The sequence below is a fragment of the Toxotes jaculatrix genome, chromosome 14 (genome assembly GCF_017976425.1).
Source record: "Toxotes jaculatrix isolate fToxJac2 chromosome 14, fToxJac2.pri, whole genome shotgun sequence".
Classification (NCBI taxonomy): domain Eukaryota; kingdom Metazoa; phylum Chordata; class Actinopteri; family Toxotidae; genus Toxotes; species Toxotes jaculatrix.
This window is the reverse complement of record NC_054407.1, coordinates 18,716,592-18,734,622: the sequence shown is the minus strand read 5'-3', so window position 1 is coordinate 18,734,622 and position 18,031 is coordinate 18,716,592. Positions and strand designations below refer to the sequence as shown.

The 18,031-nt window shown below is 40.3% G+C and overlaps 3 protein-coding genes across 3 annotated transcripts; 1 reads left to right on the top strand and 2 right to left on the bottom strand.

Annotated features, from left to right (window-relative positions):
• Positions 1-993: 993 nt before the first annotated feature.
• On the bottom strand, positions 994-4,303 carry samd7 (sterile alpha motif domain containing 7). The gene is made up of 8 exons (XM_041055896.1): positions 4,201-4,303; positions 3,756-3,879; positions 3,054-3,178; positions 2,885-2,966; positions 2,017-2,693; positions 1,810-1,925; positions 1,615-1,725; positions 994-1,230 (listed from the first exon to the last, which is right to left on the bottom strand). The coding sequence occupies exons 1-8, from the start codon at positions 4,301-4,303 to the stop codon at positions 994-996; spliced, it is 1,575 nt and encodes a 524-aa protein (XP_040911830.1).
• LOC121193542 (apolipoprotein D-like) lies at positions 2,179-15,161 on the top strand. Its single transcript, XM_041055895.1, has 6 exons — positions 2,179-2,605; positions 4,207-13,497; positions 13,643-13,776; positions 13,991-14,112; positions 14,297-14,385; positions 14,556-15,161. Exons 3-6 carry the CDS (start codon positions 13,657-13,659, stop codon positions 14,795-14,797), a joined length of 573 nt encoding a protein of 190 aa, XP_040911829.1. The 5' UTR covers positions 2,179-2,605; positions 4,207-13,497; positions 13,643-13,656; the 3' UTR covers positions 14,798-15,161.
• Positions 15,162-16,508: 1,347 nt separating this feature from the next.
• apoda.2 (apolipoprotein Da, duplicate 2) lies at positions 16,509-17,892 on the bottom strand. Its single transcript, XM_041055611.1, has 5 exons — positions 17,868-17,892; positions 17,573-17,706; positions 17,311-17,432; positions 16,872-16,960; positions 16,509-16,750 (listed from the first exon to the last, which is right to left on the bottom strand). Exons 2-5 carry the CDS (start codon positions 17,690-17,692, stop codon positions 16,509-16,511), a joined length of 573 nt encoding a protein of 190 aa, XP_040911545.1. The 5' UTR covers positions 17,693-17,706; positions 17,868-17,892.
• Between the last annotated feature and the right edge of the window lie 139 nt (positions 17,893-18,031).

Here is an 18,031-nt window from a genome sequence, read left to right as displayed (position 1 = left end):
CATTTCCCACCTTTATTGATTGTCTGCCCCGCCCTTATGTTTTTCACCTGTTGTCTATTACCTCTGTGTATATAAGCCTTGATGCTCCCCCAGCCCTTTGTTAGCCCTAGTCTGTGTTTCTGCCAATCTGCTCCTGTTGTTCTGCCCAGGGTTGTGTCTGTTCTTGGCTCAGTTTATTAATGTTGATTTTGCCTGAGCTCCATACCTGTGGACATCTCTGTGTTTGTACCTGGTTGCTTCCCTGTTCCTGGCACTTCTGTGGATCTACCAGTGACTGTTTTGAGGTATGTAAGAGTCCTGAACTCCCTCCAACTTTATGTTTTTATATTTTTCTCCCCCCTCCATGCGGACACTCTGAGTTATCCCTGAAGTTTGCTTCCTGGCTTAAAGACTTTTTTACCAGTGACTTTTCATTACTAAACAAAATCATATTCCTTAAGTCTGCCTGGTGGACACTACTGCAAATCCATGTAGAAAAACACTTTATTCACAATCCAACAAACACAAAAGGTATCAAACATCCAAATCCAAAATCCTTTGATATTTCATTGTTTGATTACAAAACCATTCCCATATGATTTCTATGGTCTTAATGCCAGCCTACTGGAGAAATGACATGTAGCAGCTGAAAAAAAGACAGAAGTTTGAAGCTACAATCAGACATTTAGAGACTAAGGCCTGTAATGAAGATAAAGAAAAGAAAAGAAAGTTAGGAACTTCTTAGCGTCTCATAACTCAAAATCAAACACTGTTGTTGTTAGAAATATATGTAGATGTGTATGTAAAATATAAAGATTTAGCATACACCTGGGCCTAGTATGGACCTGTGTATCAAAAGCCCTGGTAGCAAATAGTAAAAAAGCATCTTCAATCCAGTTAATCATCATGTAAACAAAACCACCGCTGTGACAGCAGCAGTTCATCAGGCAGAGCCTTGCTGTAGGTACAGACTGGGCCTGGTTCGGTTCATATCTGTCCACATATCAGTTCTGATCAGGCTGTCTCACTACTGGCAGATGGAGGGGAATTATTTTCTGTTTCGTGAAGGTGCTCTGTGGCTTTGAGGACATCAGGGTCTCTTGGACTCGCCATCATCTCCTCACTGTTGCAGTTAACAGGGGAGCCGATCTCTGAGGAGCGGTCCCCGGGCTTCTCAGGAGTGGCGTGCAGGGTGGTGGTGGGCAGCGGCAGGTTCATCATGTACAACATGCTGCCCAGGCGCTTGGACACCTGTGAAGGAATAAAGAGAGGTGACATATATTAGATCCACAGTGCTAAATTAATTTCTTATTGCTGCATGTCTATATGTCAGTCTCTAAAGGAATTATGCATTGCAGAGCACAGGTGTAAATTATAAAAATGAATGATGGCTGAACTCCATTGAGTTTCTTCAGCTGGTATTGTACACGCTTATGGGGGCACTTCAACAAAACAGAGCCATTGTGGCTCTGATTCGATTACAGGCTCACATACGTAAACATCTCAATAAAGAGTGGTCATGACACGCTTTATGAAAAAAGCTGCCACACATGCCCATATTTCAGTTATCAGGGCCTTTCTTTTATGACTTGATTGTGAATTTCCAGGGTTCAGTCAGAGTTTGTGTTTCTTTACCTGTGAACGAATCTTAAGAGCCGGTCCCAGCTTGAGCCCCAGTGTGTCTAGTAGATGCTCCTCTGAGAGAAGGGGCAGTGTCTCCCCATCAATCATGTGGTCCTTGAATGTCTGCAGAGTGCAATCACCATGCATTAGCACAACAAAGACACAACAGAAAGAGTATGGACTAGTTAATTAAAGAGAAGTACCAACCTGAGCGTATTCAGAACATGTGGGTATACTGTTGATAAAGTTGTAAACATCATTCACTGTCCACTTGCTGATGTCCTCAGATACCTCAGCACCATTAAGAAAGAGATTCGGTGGACCTGGAAAAAAAAAAGAGTACATACAAGTTAAATCATTGCTAAAAGAATCATTTCACAATTTTAGGCATTTATATTTATTTCCCAAACTCACCAGGTGGAAGAAAACCATTTCCAGGAACAGGGAACATGTAAGGCATCCCAGTGAGAGCTCCACCTGCTGTGGGATACATGAATTTCTCCTGGAAAGCTGAACATTGGCTGGATATATCCTTGTCATTTGCACCGCTGTTGGCCACTTCAGAACAACTGTCTTGACTGTTCACACAGGCTTTACGCAAAGCTGTCTCTCCCTCTTTGTAGTTCTTCCTGCTTACTGTGGCAAGCTCAGAGTCTATTTTTGCTTGATGATGTGTTTTGCTGGCAGCACACTCCTCTCCCATGTCCCCCTTTGCCTCCACCTCTTTCTCCTCCCCTGATGTGGCTCCTGGGCTCTGCTCTACACTTTTATCTTCAGTTTGGCCCTTCAGGTTAGCCACGTTGCTTTCTGCGCTCTTGTGAGCGGTCGGTCTCCTGCCAGCCCTGCGTCCCCTCTCTCTGTGCAGCGTGCTGATTGGTGGGTAAGGGCTGGCTGACATGAGAATGCTGTTAGAGTGAAGTTCGTCCAGGGTGGGACGGTGAATGAAGACGTCGTGGCCGTCTGGCATGCGCTGACGACCTCTAAAGGCCATGGGGTTGGAAGGGTAAGGCATGGGATTGTCGATTCCCATCAGTCCCTTCTGGTGTGCATTTTCCAGCTCCTTCTGATGCAGGATGGCGTTCATCTCCATTCTGAATGAGAGCACATTTTAGACATATTTATGCAGCAGTAATGATGGAAACACATTATCACACTTTGTCAGAAGGCACTGAATGAAGTCTGCGAATGCACAAAATGTCTGTTTTATCCAGCAAAATGTGGTGCAGACTGCTGTGTAGGTGGAATGTTTTGTGAGATGATGATGATATTCTGCACACATTACCTGGCTATATTTTGCTTGTGAATGAGCTCCTGTCGCCGGGCAACTGTTTCCATCGGCTCTGAGGGCAAGAAGCCATAGCCGGCTGAGAGAAAGAAAGGGAGACTGGCTGTTAATACTTGTTCACATTCCTGTAAACCACACAAATGTGTGATTGCCCATCCATACTCACCTGCTCCGGGGAAAGCTCTCCCAGGTAGGACATTGGCATGTGGGGGCAGAGGTGGACCTAGGTGAGGACCCATATGGATCTGTCTGGCCTCAGAAGCTACCATCTCTGTTGGGGGAACCAACTCCCTGATGAGAGAAAATCTGTCATTTAACACGATATTAAAGGACTAAACATATATAGAGAGATAAGCTGCTGTTTGCTTGATTAATAACTGCTGTTATTGACTAAAGTATACTTTTTGTTTTTTTACAGAAAAGATAGAAAAGTGCATCAGATTTTTTTCTCATGTAGTATGGCTGGATTAACTTCTTAAGAGGGTTGGGGGAAATTTGTTGTTTGGCTCCCCCACTGAACATGTTAGTTTCATTATTTGGCAAGCACCCAGAAACCCACTAATTATTAAATGATGATTGACAGAAAATTATTTGAAAACAATTTTAATCACTGATTAAGTGTTTGAAGTAATTTTGGAAATGGCCCATCTTCTTCAATTCAAATAGTTGGGCCCAATGTAGTTTCAAATTTCTAACAAATGTGTGATTAATTAAATTGTGCAGACCCAAAGCAGAGGGCTTTTTGGTAATTCAGGCTTGCCAAGTAGCCATTTCTTATTCCCTCATACACCTGGAACTCTCAGCTCTCAGAGGTGCCCCTTTCCATAGAACTACTATTTGAGATTTAAGAGCGAGTTCAGGTGCAGACCTCTCCATGAAGTGAGGTTCAAACTGTGCTGGGACCCCTTGCAACCTCTGCTGCCCCTGGGCGAGGATCTGTGGAGCCATGGCCATCTGGTTCCTCATTATCAACTCCTGCCGCTGCCTCAGCTCTGCAAGAAAAGAGAAAGCACCACAGATTTAGCCACAAATCATCATCACATGCTCTGACTGTGAAAGCTGGATACTGCCGCTAACAATCCACTAAAATGAATACTTAGCAGATAAGGTCACAAAGTTGGTTAACCTGTTTGGAGCCGCAAGTTTGCACCAAATTCTGCCAGTTGAGATGGAGTCAAGAAAATTTGTAAATTAAAATATCTTCTGAATCTATTTGTAGCTGTACTACTTAATTTTGTTTTTCAAGTTTTCTTGGACTTTTGTCACATTTTTTGCCAAGATGTTGTTTAGTCTCCTCTGTTTTCCTTTCTCACCTCCAGCTGACATCCCGTTGACCAGACGGTACCAGTGCTTCTCATCCAAAGCCCCCTGCTCTCCCAGCGCTGTCATCTTCCTCAGCTGCTCCCGTGGGGTCATGACACACAATGTTTGACCTCCTCGTGAATACTGCTGAAGTTCAAGTAAAAAAAAAAAAAAAGAAGAAGGTCAACTCAAGGTCAGTCAGTTGCATTCCTATAAATTAGAACATGTGAGAACCAATCTGACAAAGGAGTCCTATAACATTGTGTGTAATAGGATATGAATTAAGAGTTGCATATTTTATAAGTACATTAAATTAAAGTAATTTACTGAACAGTTAAATGCTTCACCATCTGGGTCAGTGCTGTATTTTTTTGGTAATTTTCTGTCACTACCACTAGAGTGCAGCAGTTATCCACTTCATTTAAGATAACTGCTGGTCATGAATGACAATGTTGACTGAAATGTTGCCAGATCTGGTAATTCTTATCGTCCACTATTGTCATTTAATGTACAAATGTAAACATGAGTGATATCATACATTTTTTCATTCTGCTAAGCAAAGTTTATTTCAGCAGCAAAGCAAATTTCTTCTTGTTGTTGCAGAAAATGTCATGTGCCAGGTTATCGGACCAATTCAAAATAGTTCAGTTCAAAATACTTAAGGAAAATATTCTGTTAAGATTTGATCATTTCATTAAATTTTCTAACCTTAAACTCATACATAATTGTAATATAAATAATGTTTTCTGCCTCAGTCACCTACGGGCTGTCCATTGGGAAAAGGGAAGATGCCCTTTTGCACATCCTCATTTAGACCTATTTTCTATTCAGAGAATCAACATGAGGAGCTTTTCACCCACTGAAGTCAAACTGGATCATGACTGGCATCATTTTAGGCTCTAATTGAAAACAATTTTAAAGAGGGATCAGTCATGTAGTCATGAATGATCTTGTGCTGGTCAGTTTATAGTATGGTATCATTGTTTTGTTGTTGTGTTTTGTGTGTATCTAGGTATTGTGGAGCTTTATGGATTTTAAAGGCCCATCTATGGATGAGCTTTGCAAACTAGCTTAGCTAGCTATATTAATGGTGTTATATTTTGCATTGGTTCATACTATAGACTTGTCCCTATACAAATAAATGCTACATGAATAAATAAATGAACAAAACAGGGACTTTCTAAAACTGTAGAATGAGTATGGGAATCACTCACACACGCAAACACTGGCCAAGTTCATTCCCTAACCTTTGACCCTTCCTCTCACGTCTTACCTCAGCCCTAGCATTAAGTATTAATCTTAAACCAACGTTAACACTCACTGTAACGTAAACCTAATTCTAAATTTAAGTTTAATCCCTAAATCCAAATCCTTACCTTACCGCTTAAAGGTGTGAAGACCAGCAAAAACAATCCCTTACTGGAGGATTTCTTTTCTTATTTTACCATCCTTGGTGCAGTTGGTTCTCTTAAGTATAGTAATAAAAGGATACACACATACACACTCACCCCAAATGGCCACATTGTTCTTGGCTGAGGCAGCAGCTTGTGCACACAAGCACAATCGACTTAGACACCTCCAATTAGCCTTCTACACTGCAGAAATCCCATTACAAAATATGATACTGTAAACGACAGCACAATAATCCAGTTCTGCTAATCCAGCAGGCCAGTGTGCAATATGTTTCTGGATAGATAAAAATGAATCTGTCACACAAAACTTCACCAACCAACCACCTCTGTAGATGATGTCAGGTTACGCTGATTATCATTGCATTTTACTAAATTGTTCACCTGTATATGGGACATGTGTAAACTGTGCACGTGGATTTAGCCATATTATTTCTGCTGTCCCCTCCCCCAGACAAATGATGCCATAAGATTTGCCCTGCGGACTTGTGCATTATCCACAGTCCCTCAAGTTCCCTCTGAAGTCCATCTAATCTGAGGGCTGTAATCCCCTTGTTAGTCCTGCAACAGTCTGCTAGCTACATCTGCTGACCTGCCTGCAGCCCGCCCTGCTGGCTGTCCACCCCCCCATCCCCACCTTCCCAGGCCCCTGCTACCCCCAGGATCCTATTAGCTAAGTCCTGGCTATACAGCACTTTAAAGGGATGTGTTGGAGGTAATCCGCACGTTTAGAGTTTTACCCTCAGCAAACCTTGCCTGTAAGCATCCCGGACAATACACCCTAAGTGCTAAGCCTATTAGCCTCCATTAGCTCCCAGGATGTCCTAAAAACACCTTGGGGATAAATCTGGGGATGCAATCGGTTTATGTGGAGCTATGTGGTGCGAACACATGCACCCTGCCTCCTCCTCCTCCTCTGCCAATGTCACAACAGCTAGCATCAGCAAATGAGGAGAAATATATTCTACGTTTATGTCTGTAATTCCCAAGTGGGAACTAAGCTCTGAGCCTCAGGGCCTCATGTAATGTATTATCGCCTTTACATACTCGCCACTGGGAATTGATGATACTGAGATACTGTAGACAACTGCACATATTTCAAGATAATTAGGCTTGTTTAGTCTTGAAGTTTGTGCGGTTGAGCAGCTCACACATTTGATTACATCTTGAAAATAAAACAATCAAAATGTAAACTAAGGAATAGAAATTTGATCCCTGACGCATCAAATAAACCTGTGTTCAGATGAAATAGTACCACAAACTGTGACAGGCTATTGCCTCGGAAAATTAGGGGCCTGCGTTAGTCCCACTTTGTGCTTTTCATGTTTTACCATTACATAAACCTCCAGTTTCCCAAAAAATAAATACTTAGTGATTTTTGAAAGGCACCTCTGAAGGTGTATGCTGAATCCTCAAAGATTCTTCTAACCATCTGGATGGAAAAACTATTCTGTCTGTTTCAGAATAACAAATACTTTAAAACTGTTTCTTGTGAGTTGTTGTGAATTTTTTTTTCTATCCAGGTAGCCCAAAATGATGTCCTTGCTCTTAAAATTTCCATGCAGCATTTTGTGAGAGTTAACTCTGCAAGAAAACTTACATTACTTCTTCTTACATTACATTGCTTCTTCAATTCGGAAGAAGTATTAAGATCTTTTACCTAAGTGTAAGTTGAGGTACCACAGTATGAAAATACTAAATCATAAAGTTGAACATTGAACATTTTGCTTACGTGAAAGTACTTTCAGCAAAATAGATGTAACAAGTAAAAGTGCTCATTATGCAAAATAGCACCATTTAGAGCAGTTGTCTTATATACTATTGAAATATTATTACTGATTTGTTGATGTACAAGCATAATTTTAATTTTGTCAAAGTGACACTACATTTTAACATATATATGTACTGTAATGTAGAGAACTGATCATATGTTTACATGTAACATCTTAATCTTTAACTAGTAACAGGCTTACAATGCAGTAACTTTACCTTAAAAATATACTTGAGTAAATGTACTTTGTTACTTTCCACCACTGTGATAAACCTACAGTGCAAGAGGACAAATGGGACAATATTTAACACAACATACTCAAAATAAAACCATCATATACATAAGAACATAATAAAAGTATGAACCATAAGAGATTAGCTCAAAACAATATACTTTAAAGTGTGAGATTTGCTGATAATGTAACAGATGTAAACATTTTTAATTGTGGTTCACATTTAAAATGCAAATCATATGTCATCTCCTGCTACCATCTTTGTTTGTATTGCAACTTAGGAAACAGGGTAAACATCCTATTTACTGTGCAGCAGACAGCACATTTTTTTCTTCTGAACAGTTAAAAGACTCTCTGAGGACTCTGGAAATCCCTACAGTATAACAGTAATCATTAAGAAACAAAATTATGGGTTTTTCAAAGATTGCAGAGTAATTATTTTTTTTGAGGAAAATAGCTCTGTGACTCGAATGTAATAGTAATACATGCAGTGCACAAACGGGTGCTAAGCTTGTGTGAACTTGAGCCATTTGGAGGAATCCTTTACAAGGCCTGATCGATCATAGCTAACACGTTGATTGGGTTTTAAGTCTCTTAAGTGAAGTTGTAACCTGAGACTTGAAGTATACTGCTGTAACACATGTTCAAACCTGACCTTGCTCCATCTTCTTTGTTGGTGACAGAACCTCACAGGTAAACTTTAAGTGGCATCAGCATTTTGTGAGTGAAACTGTTTGTCAAAGGTGAGCTTGACAAACTTTTGTCATATTTCCTTAACAAGCAGAGGCCACACCGCAGCTGCCAAATCCGGGGATTGGACTCCTTGGATTTGCTGTTGCCTGGTTAATCTCATTACAAGAATGAATTAAAGGGAAAAATTGCTGACGACTTAGATGGAGCCCTGAGGAGGTCATATCAGACAAGACAGAAGTATTGTCTAGTCCTCCCTAATCCCTTCACACACAACACACACACACACACACACACTCTAAAACCATGCATATTCAGTTGCACAAAGCAGGTGAGATGTTATGAGACTTGTACAGTAAGTGGTGAGTGGCAGGTTTTTCTTATTGGTTTTAATTACTTTTGGTTTCATAAGATCACATGAAAAAAGATGGTGGTTGAAAGGATAAAATTAAATAAAAATGAATATATAGAAATATAGAATGTAGGCACATGTCAATGCAGCTGATTAAAAACAAGAGGCCGATTCACCATATATTTTAGCATTTTTTTCATTATTTTCAAGTGTTATTTACAGAATCTGGGCTAATTATTAGGTTAATTATACAGATTTCAAGGTTGTTCCTCTAATCGCATTGGCCTTTAGATTAATTACTTACTGGGGGATCAGTAGCGTTTTACACTGTTTACTGCCTACATTTGCATGACAATGTGAAAAAAATTTGCATTGCGTGATGTAAAATTTTATCTATGTGCATGAATGTTAGGTTTGTTCCTGTAATTTCTGATCACATATTAATATTATATTGTATACTCTACAAAATAGAATATGTCGATTTTGTGCTTTTACAAGAATAACTGCAGAGTAAATGTTACTTAAAAAATGTAAATTCAAACCAAAACCAAATTAGTCACAAAAAGAAACGTAAGAAATATTGAAGAGGAGAGTGGGAAGTAGTGAAAGAGTAAGTTTTAATTGACTTACCTTTAAGTTCACGCCAGTAAGCAGATCTTGGAACTGGTTTTGTCCCAATTCCAATAAAGAAATAAGTCAGAAATTTAAATGAAAAGCCTTTGGAGAGCTCACAGAACTTGCCTCTCTACTGTCCCTCTTTCACTGACAACTTAATGGCCTCCCACTAACCAGCCAACTGGTCACGGTGCAGTCTGCCAGCTAGCTGCCTTAACTAAAAAAGACCTTTTAAATACCAATTCATTTCATCTCCATTAGCTGGCCTTATCTCCTGTGGTAAGCCCTCCCTGTCCTGACATCACTGTGATCTCCCATCCAACTGCTTGCCGCACCTTGCAACTGATGTGTAATTACTGAAGCAGCACTGGTCCTAAGCATGGAGTGCTAAACCTCTTTCAACATTTACCTCACTAATCCCTTGTTAGCACTTTAGGCCATAGTTAAGACACCTAAATGCTCGGCTTCCTTTTCCAGTGGCAAAATGACCAACCCCTCGTCAACTGCCCCACGACCACATGCAGAGAAGCTACGTGATGCGGCTTGTAGACTTTATAAACCGTAGAGATCAGTCTTGTTTTTGTTTTTCTTCACGTCTAGTTTGGGTGTCAGAAGTATTGTGCTCCTCAGGGTGCCAAATGGTTGACCCAAACATGCTTGGTGGTAATTTGGTAGAAATCCGGCTAAATGTTGGCAGGATCATCCTCTCAGACCTCTTAATCTGACAGTTTGTGCTCACCAGCCGCTTACAGCATGGACCTGCACTTCTTCTTTGAATTATGCCTGGTGGCAGCTAGGTGTACACAACTGGTGGACTGGGTGGTGATTTTATACACAGTCTATGATCAGGACACTGCTGTGTTGTTTACCTTATACATGTACATATACTCTCAGATGGCAGTTTATTAGGTGAACCCAGATAAAACTAATGCAGTTTAATATGACAGTCCTGCAATAATTCCTCCCTTCATGAAGACTGTTCTTCATACTGCTAGGGAATAAAATTCATGTTGAATCAGGTGGAAGTTTATTTCTTATTTTACTTCGTTTTTGGCCCCCTGAGTTAGAATTAAATATATTTCACCTAAAAATACTAGTATCAGTCTATGAAATATCAATCATGTGCAATTTGGAAGCTCACATCAGGTTTCTAAATCTTCCAGATTCCCAGGAAAAAATGCAAATGGTCCATGTCGGTGAAGATTCTCAGTCATCTGGGTCATGGTTATCCATGAAGAGTGGAATCAACGGCAACTGGACTTCGCTGTTGGTACAGTATCTCTGGTTTTGATGAGCTCTTTATAAATAAACTTTATGATAATGATTATTATATTATCACTTGGCAACGATGGCTGATTAAAGATTGTGGAGAGGTGGCATTGATCTGGTTGGTCAGTCCAGACTGAAAAAGATTCAACAGCTTTTAGGTGGATTACCATGACATTTTGTGCAGACATCCACTGTTTCATAGAAGATGAATACTAATGACTTTGGTGATAGTCTGACTTTTCATCTAAACCTCTAAAATAAAAGCAGAATGACTGTTTTGGTTTTGAGTTAAATGTCTGGAAAGCTATTTCATTGATTTTCATGAAAATCCCTTTCTCTGGTGCCATCACATCAAAGTGTTAAAGGCCCCATGTTTTACACTTTTCTAGTCTTTTCTTTGAAGTTTTGATATACATAAGAAGATATTTGGTTTTAATTACCAAAAACTGTCTCAATATAGTTTCACACCTCCTTTCTCTCCTGTTCTTCATAGAGAACAAGGCATTTTGTGTTGGACTCTGAGCCTTGCTTCAGATTGGCTGGCTGTTTTCTGAGTGACACATGACCAGACCAACCATAGGTAATGTACTGGAACCTATAACTCTGGCTTGGTAAAACTCACCAGTAAATACAAATGGTGATGGTCAGTCAGCACAGAAAAGAGCCGCACAGACCTTCAGAAAAGAAACACTTTAGCCACTGGTCTCCAATATAGCTATCTTTGGGAATATTATGCAACAATATATTGACTTCCCGACTTCCAAAAATATTTCATCATTTACTCAAGCTTTTTTTTAGCCTTGTAGCTTACACATAAGTTGTGTGTTCCTACCCTGTAATATGAACCACAGGAGCGTCTCTTGAAATAGCACCGTTCTTCATTCTTTTTGAATGATAGAATTTGACACATTTTCTAGTTTGTTCTCAATATTGCATTTTTGGGTTCGCCTGACTTGTCCTATGTCATGCTGATAGTCGACTTTTTATCTATTATTTTTCCATCAATTATTCAGCTACAAGTCTACTACCCCTCATACAAAAAGGAGCCGTGCTGGGTTTTCCCCTGGAGATGGTCCAGGCTGCCGCAGGGACAGTTTTCAGATACTTTGTGGCTCATTATCCTGCTGAAGCTATCCCTCTGACAAGAGGATGTGCACCTGGTCATCAGCAATGCTCACTGGTGCACTGTGACACTCAAATGAGACTCATTTGGTACTAAGGGGCTTGATGTGTGCCAGGAAATCACTAACTACACCATTATAGCACATTACATTACACATTGCACCATCAATGTGCCTTTGACACGGGGCATTTAGACTCTACTCTCAGCATATTACAAAAGATGTGCAGATCCAGAAATGTGTTGGACAGGGTGGTGTTTCTTTGCTCTTCTGTGATCCAGGTGTGTTGATCAAGTATCCACAATAGCCTCATCCCTTTAGCATGCGTGAGTTGTGTGTAGAGAGGTGCCATTCTGAGCCGTGGGGACAGCTGTTGGTTAAATGCTAACGTGCTCACAAGGTCAACATGCTGATATTTAACAGGTATACTTACCAGGTTCACTATCTAAAATTAGCATCCATGCCACCATGCCGATATTTCAGACAGAATACAGAATAACAGCAAATGTAATTAGTAGTAATTAGACGTAGACAGGAGAAGAACATTGTATGTTTCTGCAGCTGTCCAGGCGACAAGTGAGGCTGATAATTTTACTGAAAAGAGAAAGAAACACTAATAAAGGACTTAAGAATTAAGTGAACAGAGCATTAGGACATGTAAACCGCTAATTTAGGAATCTCCTAGGTGTAAGCTTTTTATAAGGGATTTTCTGTCCATCTTGTTTGCACCCAGCATTACAGAGTCACAGTGAGGCGAAAGGATCAGAGCAGGTTTAACCTCGAGAGAAACAGGCTCAGCTATAAATTCACTGGGTCAGTGTGGACGTGGACACCATACATCTTCTAATTACAGTAACCGCCTGGTGTCCGGATTGCCTCCATTTCCTGTATTCTTTCCCACCAAATGACAACTGTACTTAAGCTGTAATCCCTCTAAGGTGGAAGCATTACGTCTTTTGCGCCTGATTGAGATCTTGTTTAGGTCTTGATTACCGTAGGATTCCGTAGGATCAAGAATCCCTGAAATAACGGGAAAAGCCTTGGATCCTTTTTATAGTACATTCAGAAAATACCTACTGACACAGTGACCATTTTGTACGAGGACAAATTCTGTGCAAATATGATGTTTTTATGCATTTTATCATAACCAGTAAATGCTAAAAATACATTATTGTGCTTCTAATTGAAGACAGGTGATCATGAAAACATCAGTAGGTTTAAGTTATTTTTGCCAAATGTTTCTTTGTTGGTAACAAGAGAAAGAGTCTACAGTCATGTTAGTGGTTCTGTATGGCTACTGTCAATGTACTTTGTACTGTCAAAGTGTTGAGAAATTTCACTCAGAACCACGAATGCCAGTTTCAATGATACTAATCGTAATGACCAAAGTCATTAGGATTAGGACATTAATGTCTGCACAAAATTTTGATGCCAATCCAACTGATAGTTATTTCGATCTGAACTAAAGTGATGGACCGGCCAACTTTAATCGAGACTTTAATAACCTACTGCAGACCAGTTCTTCATGATGTTACGCAACATCACTATACATTACCTAACTAACTAATTATTTGCTTAAATTCTAGGAAGCTATTATTAACAGAAGTCAAGGTCTGTGTACTACGCTAATGTGACTTTTACACTAATCTGTCAATCATCTCTTTTTCTGCCAGAGGCCAGTTTAAACACAAAATACTTATGTGAACAGGTGCCAGTTTCCACACACACTCCACAACTTTCTCAGTGTCGCCTCACATGTAAATATTAAGGAGGGGCTGCAGAAGATGAAGGTCCCTCAGCTATAAAAACCCATCAAAACCCAGACAATCACTGCTACCCGGTAATACAGGTAAGCAAGTTGCAGCTATGATTCTCTCATACTGTCTACTGGTGTCTGTTCTTGTGAATACTTTACAAAAATGCTTTGTATTTTTTATTCTAAAAACTGAATAACTGAACTGCCTGTTTTTGTTTTTTTGTTTTGCTCTCTACAGGCTGTGGAGAAAAAATGAATGCCATCCAGGTGATTTCCCTCACTCTGCTGTCCGTCCTGGCAGCCAATGCTCAGGTCATCATGCCAGGAAGATGCCCCAAGCCTGCTGTTCAGGAGAACTTTGATGCTGCCAGGGTGAATACCAAACCAATTTACACTTCACTATATGCAAGCCTGAATTTTTCTGCCTTTTCTTGTCTTTAAATTCCATAATTGAACAAAATGGGCCTCTCAGGGTGAAATTTTGGCACTGGATAAAAATTTGGCTCTTGATATCTAAAGATACGTCTCTCCTCCTTAGTAATGAACTTGTCAAGCTTGATGTAATGCTGTTGTATTCCCTGTGCAGTATCTTGGTACATGGTATGAAATCCAGAGACTGCCACATACCTTCCAGAAGGGTGAGTGCAGCACTGCCACCTACAGCCTGAAAAGCCCTGGAGTGGTTGGTGTTCTCAACAGGGAGCTGCTGTGAGTTCTGTGTCTACATCTTTAATGGATTGCTGGAAGTGGTGGAAGAAGTAGTAGTATAGGAAGACTTTATAAAGACTCTGCTATGCCTTTTGGAGCTGTAACTAAGACATTAAGTTGTTTCTACTGTTTATGTCAGCGTAACGGAAATACCTTTTGACATTTTAATGTTCGTCTCTTTTAGTGCTGATGGGACCATTGACTCCATCAGTGGCTCTGCCATGGCCAAGAACCCCTCTGAGCCTGCCAAGCTGCTTGTCTCCTTCTTTGAGAGTGAGGATCCCTAAGTTATTACAAACCTTCTCTGGGACAAGTGACAGATTATTCCAGAGAAGGTTGTCTTTAAAGACGTCTGTGCAGATGTAGGATATTGGGTTGGGTTTGAAAACTTGCAATTTTCAGAGATAATTGTGTACTTGACTGTGCTCCCTTTACACCACCAGACTCTCCTCCTGCTCCTTACTGGGTTCTGTCCACCGACTATGACAACTACTCTCTGGTCTACAGCTGCACTGATCTGGGCGTGCTCCATGTGGAGTTTGCCTGGATCATGAGCAGGGAGCCCACCTTGCCTGAGGAGACCATTGAGGAACTGCACAGCACCCTGTCCTCCATCGGAGTCAGTGTGGACAAACTCCTCACCACCAACCAGGATGCAGCTTACTGCAGCTCCATGCAGCAGTAAACAGACTGAGAGAGATAATCCTGATTCATCCTGCAGACCTACATACCGCTGTTTGTTGTGCATTATGGTACTTAGGAATGTTCTCTCACTGGGGGACATTTGTCTGTCTCATGCAAAGTCAATGCAATAAACTTATTTAAACAAAGGTGCAGGTTTTGGTGCCTGTTCTGTGGACCTCTGTGGTGGTCTCGTGAAATGACTTGTTTAAATCAGTTGTTCCCAACTTGGGGGTGTGGAACCCAAATGGCTGCTTGATAGGGTCACAACATGGTTAAAAGAATAGTAAAGTGGCAAAAAAAAAACATTTCTGGTGCGCAAAATTGTTTTTTTTTTTTTTCTTATAATTTTTCATTTATTTATTACTTACTGGATAATACTGCATCTTCTGATGTCAAATAAAGTGTATGAATAATCACTCTTTGGATGAGCTGATCACAAGGGGTACCAAGAAGACGTAGGGTCACAAGCCTAAAAGGCTGAGAACCAGAAGTATGTACTACTGGTTCTCAGTAGTACATGCTACTGGTACAATTAAAACTGGTTTTTAACAACCAGTTTTAATTGGACTGTACAATAGTAGCAATTATTTCCCTCCTTTATTGAGCAGTAAACTATTACTTTTAATTGTCCAATTACAGTTGTAAACAAATACTAAATGGTACTTTTAGTGGCCTGTTTGGTTTTTTTTTGTCATTGGTGAAAAAATATTTTTTGGCTGTCAAGTCATTCATTAACCTCCCACATTGTCACCAACCTTAAAAATAGAAAGTAGAAAAATGTGTCACACTATCAAAGACTTCAGTGTCCATGTAGCTTCACATTACATTCAAATTTTCTTGCTGGAGAATCCTGGTGGCCAAGTGATTAATATGTCATACATGTTTTTCTGCATTTATACAGTTATCATCAAATGAAAAGGTAAAAATGCAAAAATGCCACAAAATTATCTGTAAAAATAGGAAACTACTGTATTTTTTATATATGAGACCCGTTGTTAAAAACGCAAATGTTGATGCCTTCACGTGACCATTGAAATATGAATTACAAACCTAATATTACTGTTATATTAAAATTCTGAAATGAAACCAAAAAGAAAATCTACATTTTTAATAAAGAAGCTCAGCAAAGCTTATGAGGAGATATGTGAGAATAAAGCATTGCTGCTTTACAGTTAGACTATAACATGGTTGGGCATGTATTATTTAGCATTTCAATTCAACTCACAACACTGTTAAGTTCAAATTTACATTAGAAAAAAACATTCATCTGTACCTGATAAAGAGTCAGTTTGGGATCAAAATTTTTCTAATATAGTCATAGAAATTTCAATGGAATCATTTCAGTGTTGTAAGTCCTTAAGGGGTTGAAATCACAGTTTTTTGGACTCAACAACTGGACAAGGAGGGTTTGTGTATTTGGGTTAGGATTGGGGTATTGCATAATGATTTTTTAAAGTTTTCTGAAATGTGAATTGTAGTACTGACATTCTGGTACTTTAAATCCTACTAGATGTTTTTGTTGTTCAGAATGAGTTCAAGGTCTCAAGACAAAACACACACGCATGCATATCTCTTCTACAGGTTTATTGCAATGACTTTGCATGACGTCGACAGGGCGAGGCATACCACACACTACTTATGGTGAGTCATGCCATAAGTCCATGTCGTCCTGTATCTCACAGTCCTGTAGGCTGAAACAGGAGTATCTCTGTTTACTGGGTCATGGCGCTGCAGTAATCTGCATCCTGGTTGGTGGGGACCATCTTGTCCACATTGACGCCGATGGAGGACAGGATGCCGTGCAGCTCCTCGATGGTCTCCTCAGACAGGGTGGGCTCCCTGCTCAGGATCCAGGACAGCTCCATGCGGAACAGGCCGAAGTCAGTGCAGCCGTAGACCAGAGAGTGACCCTCATAATCAGTGGAGAGCACCCAGTAGGGACCAGGGGGAGATGCTACAGGAAACAAGTTAAAACTTTCACAACTGCTGGAACATTCAGTACACAAGTAATTACTTATGATAACTGACTGAACTTGAAGGTTAAAATATATTTCTAATGAATTAGACATCTTTACTTTCAAAGAAGGAGACCTCCAGCTTGGCAGGCTCAGCAGGGTTCTTAGCCTTGGCAGAGCCGACGATAGAATTAGTGGTTCCATCGTCCCTGAAGAAATGTAAATAAAACATGAAAGACATTCGAGTCAAGAATTTCCATGTTTTGAAAACATTGAAAATGAAAGTTGAAATTGATTGTATATCCCCCCCTTTTCACTGCATTTTCTCATTTCATAGATTAGACAAAGTACAACAGATCAGTCTGTGATCCTGTGTGTTCATGAGAAAGGAATAGTCAATACACCTGATGCAGAAAGGTAAAAAAAAATGTACAGTGTGGCTCTGGAACGGCAATAGCAATAGAGTGGATAAAAAAGACTTCAAATGCTGTGAGACAAAGACCAGTAATTGTATCTGTAAAAAATCTTAAGTGTATGCGTTTAGACAACATGTACTCACAGCAGCTCCCTGTTGAGGACCCCGATGACTCCAGGACTCTTCGGGCTGTAGGTGGCAGTGCCGCACTCACCTTTCTGGAAGGTTGTTGGGAGCTTCTGGATCTCATACCACTTACCAATGTACTGCAGAGAAAGTATAAGATTTCACACACTGCACAAACCTCTACCAAATATACATAGCACAGATGTCTGAAAGTGTGGGCTGCACGTCACATGCTGTAGAGCAGGAAAGATGAAGAATAAACAAAGAGATTAGTATTCACCCTGGTTGCATCAAAGTTAGCCTGAACAGCAGGCTTGGGACATTTGCCGAACTTCAAGATCTGAGCGCTGGCTGCTAGAACAGACAGCAGAGTCAAGGAAATCACCTGCATGGCCTTCATCTTACCAGCACGACCTGCAGAGAATAAAACAGACAGCACATTTACTGAGGCAATCTGCTGCTCCAGAGCTCAGTGAACAAAACACACATTTTTGAAAATCTGCTACAAAAGGAAAGAACGGGGGACATGCATAGAAACTGATGTACGAAGGGGCAGAGTGATGGCTGCAGCCTGCTCACCTGTATGTAATCAGCTACTACCTGTGTGCAGGACTTTGAGTTTGTGTGGGTCTTTTATAGATCTAAGAACCCGTAGCTTCATCATTGATCGCATTTTTTGGCCCCTCCTCTGTGTTTTCATGAAAGGCTGTGGTGATGAGTGAGTGTGAGAGCTGGCACC

Bases quoted from the DNA above. Each gene is read 5' to 3' on its own strand.
- apoda.2 (XM_041055611.1), bottom strand. From the start codon at position 17,692: ATGAAGGCCATGCAGGTGATTTCCTTGACTCTGCTGTCTGTTCTAGCA. The intron at 16,961-17,310 runs GTGAGTACATGT...ACATTTCTTCAG, and splicing joins GTCCTCAACAGGGAGCTGCT to GGACGATGGAACCACTAATT. The intron at 16,751-16,871 runs GTAAAGATGTCT...TGTTTCCTGTAG, and splicing joins GGAGGTCTCCTTCTTTGAAA to CATCTCCCCCTGGTCCCTAC.
- samd7 (XM_041055896.1), bottom strand. From the start codon at position 4,303: ATGACCCCACGGGAGCAGCTGAGGAAGATGACAGCGCTGGGAGAGCAG. The intron at 2,967-3,053 runs GTGAGTATGGAT...TCTTTCTCTCAG, and splicing joins GAGAGCTTTCCCCGGAGCAG to CCGGCTATGGCTTCTTGCCC. The intron at 1,726-1,809 runs GTTGGTACTTCT...TGCACTCTGCAG, and splicing joins CATGTTCTGAATACGCTCAG to ACATTCAAGGACCACATGAT.
- LOC121193542 (XM_041055895.1), top strand. From the start codon at position 13,657: ATGAATGCCATCCAGGTGATTTCCCTCACTCTGCTGTCCGTCCTGGCA. The intron at 14,113-14,296 runs GTGAGTTCTGTG...CGTCTCTTTTAG, and splicing joins GTTCTCAACAGGGAGCTGCT to TGCTGATGGGACCATTGACT. The intron at 14,386-14,555 runs GTGAGGATCCCT...TTACACCACCAG, and splicing joins GCTTGTCTCCTTCTTTGAGA to ACTCTCCTCCTGCTCCTTAC.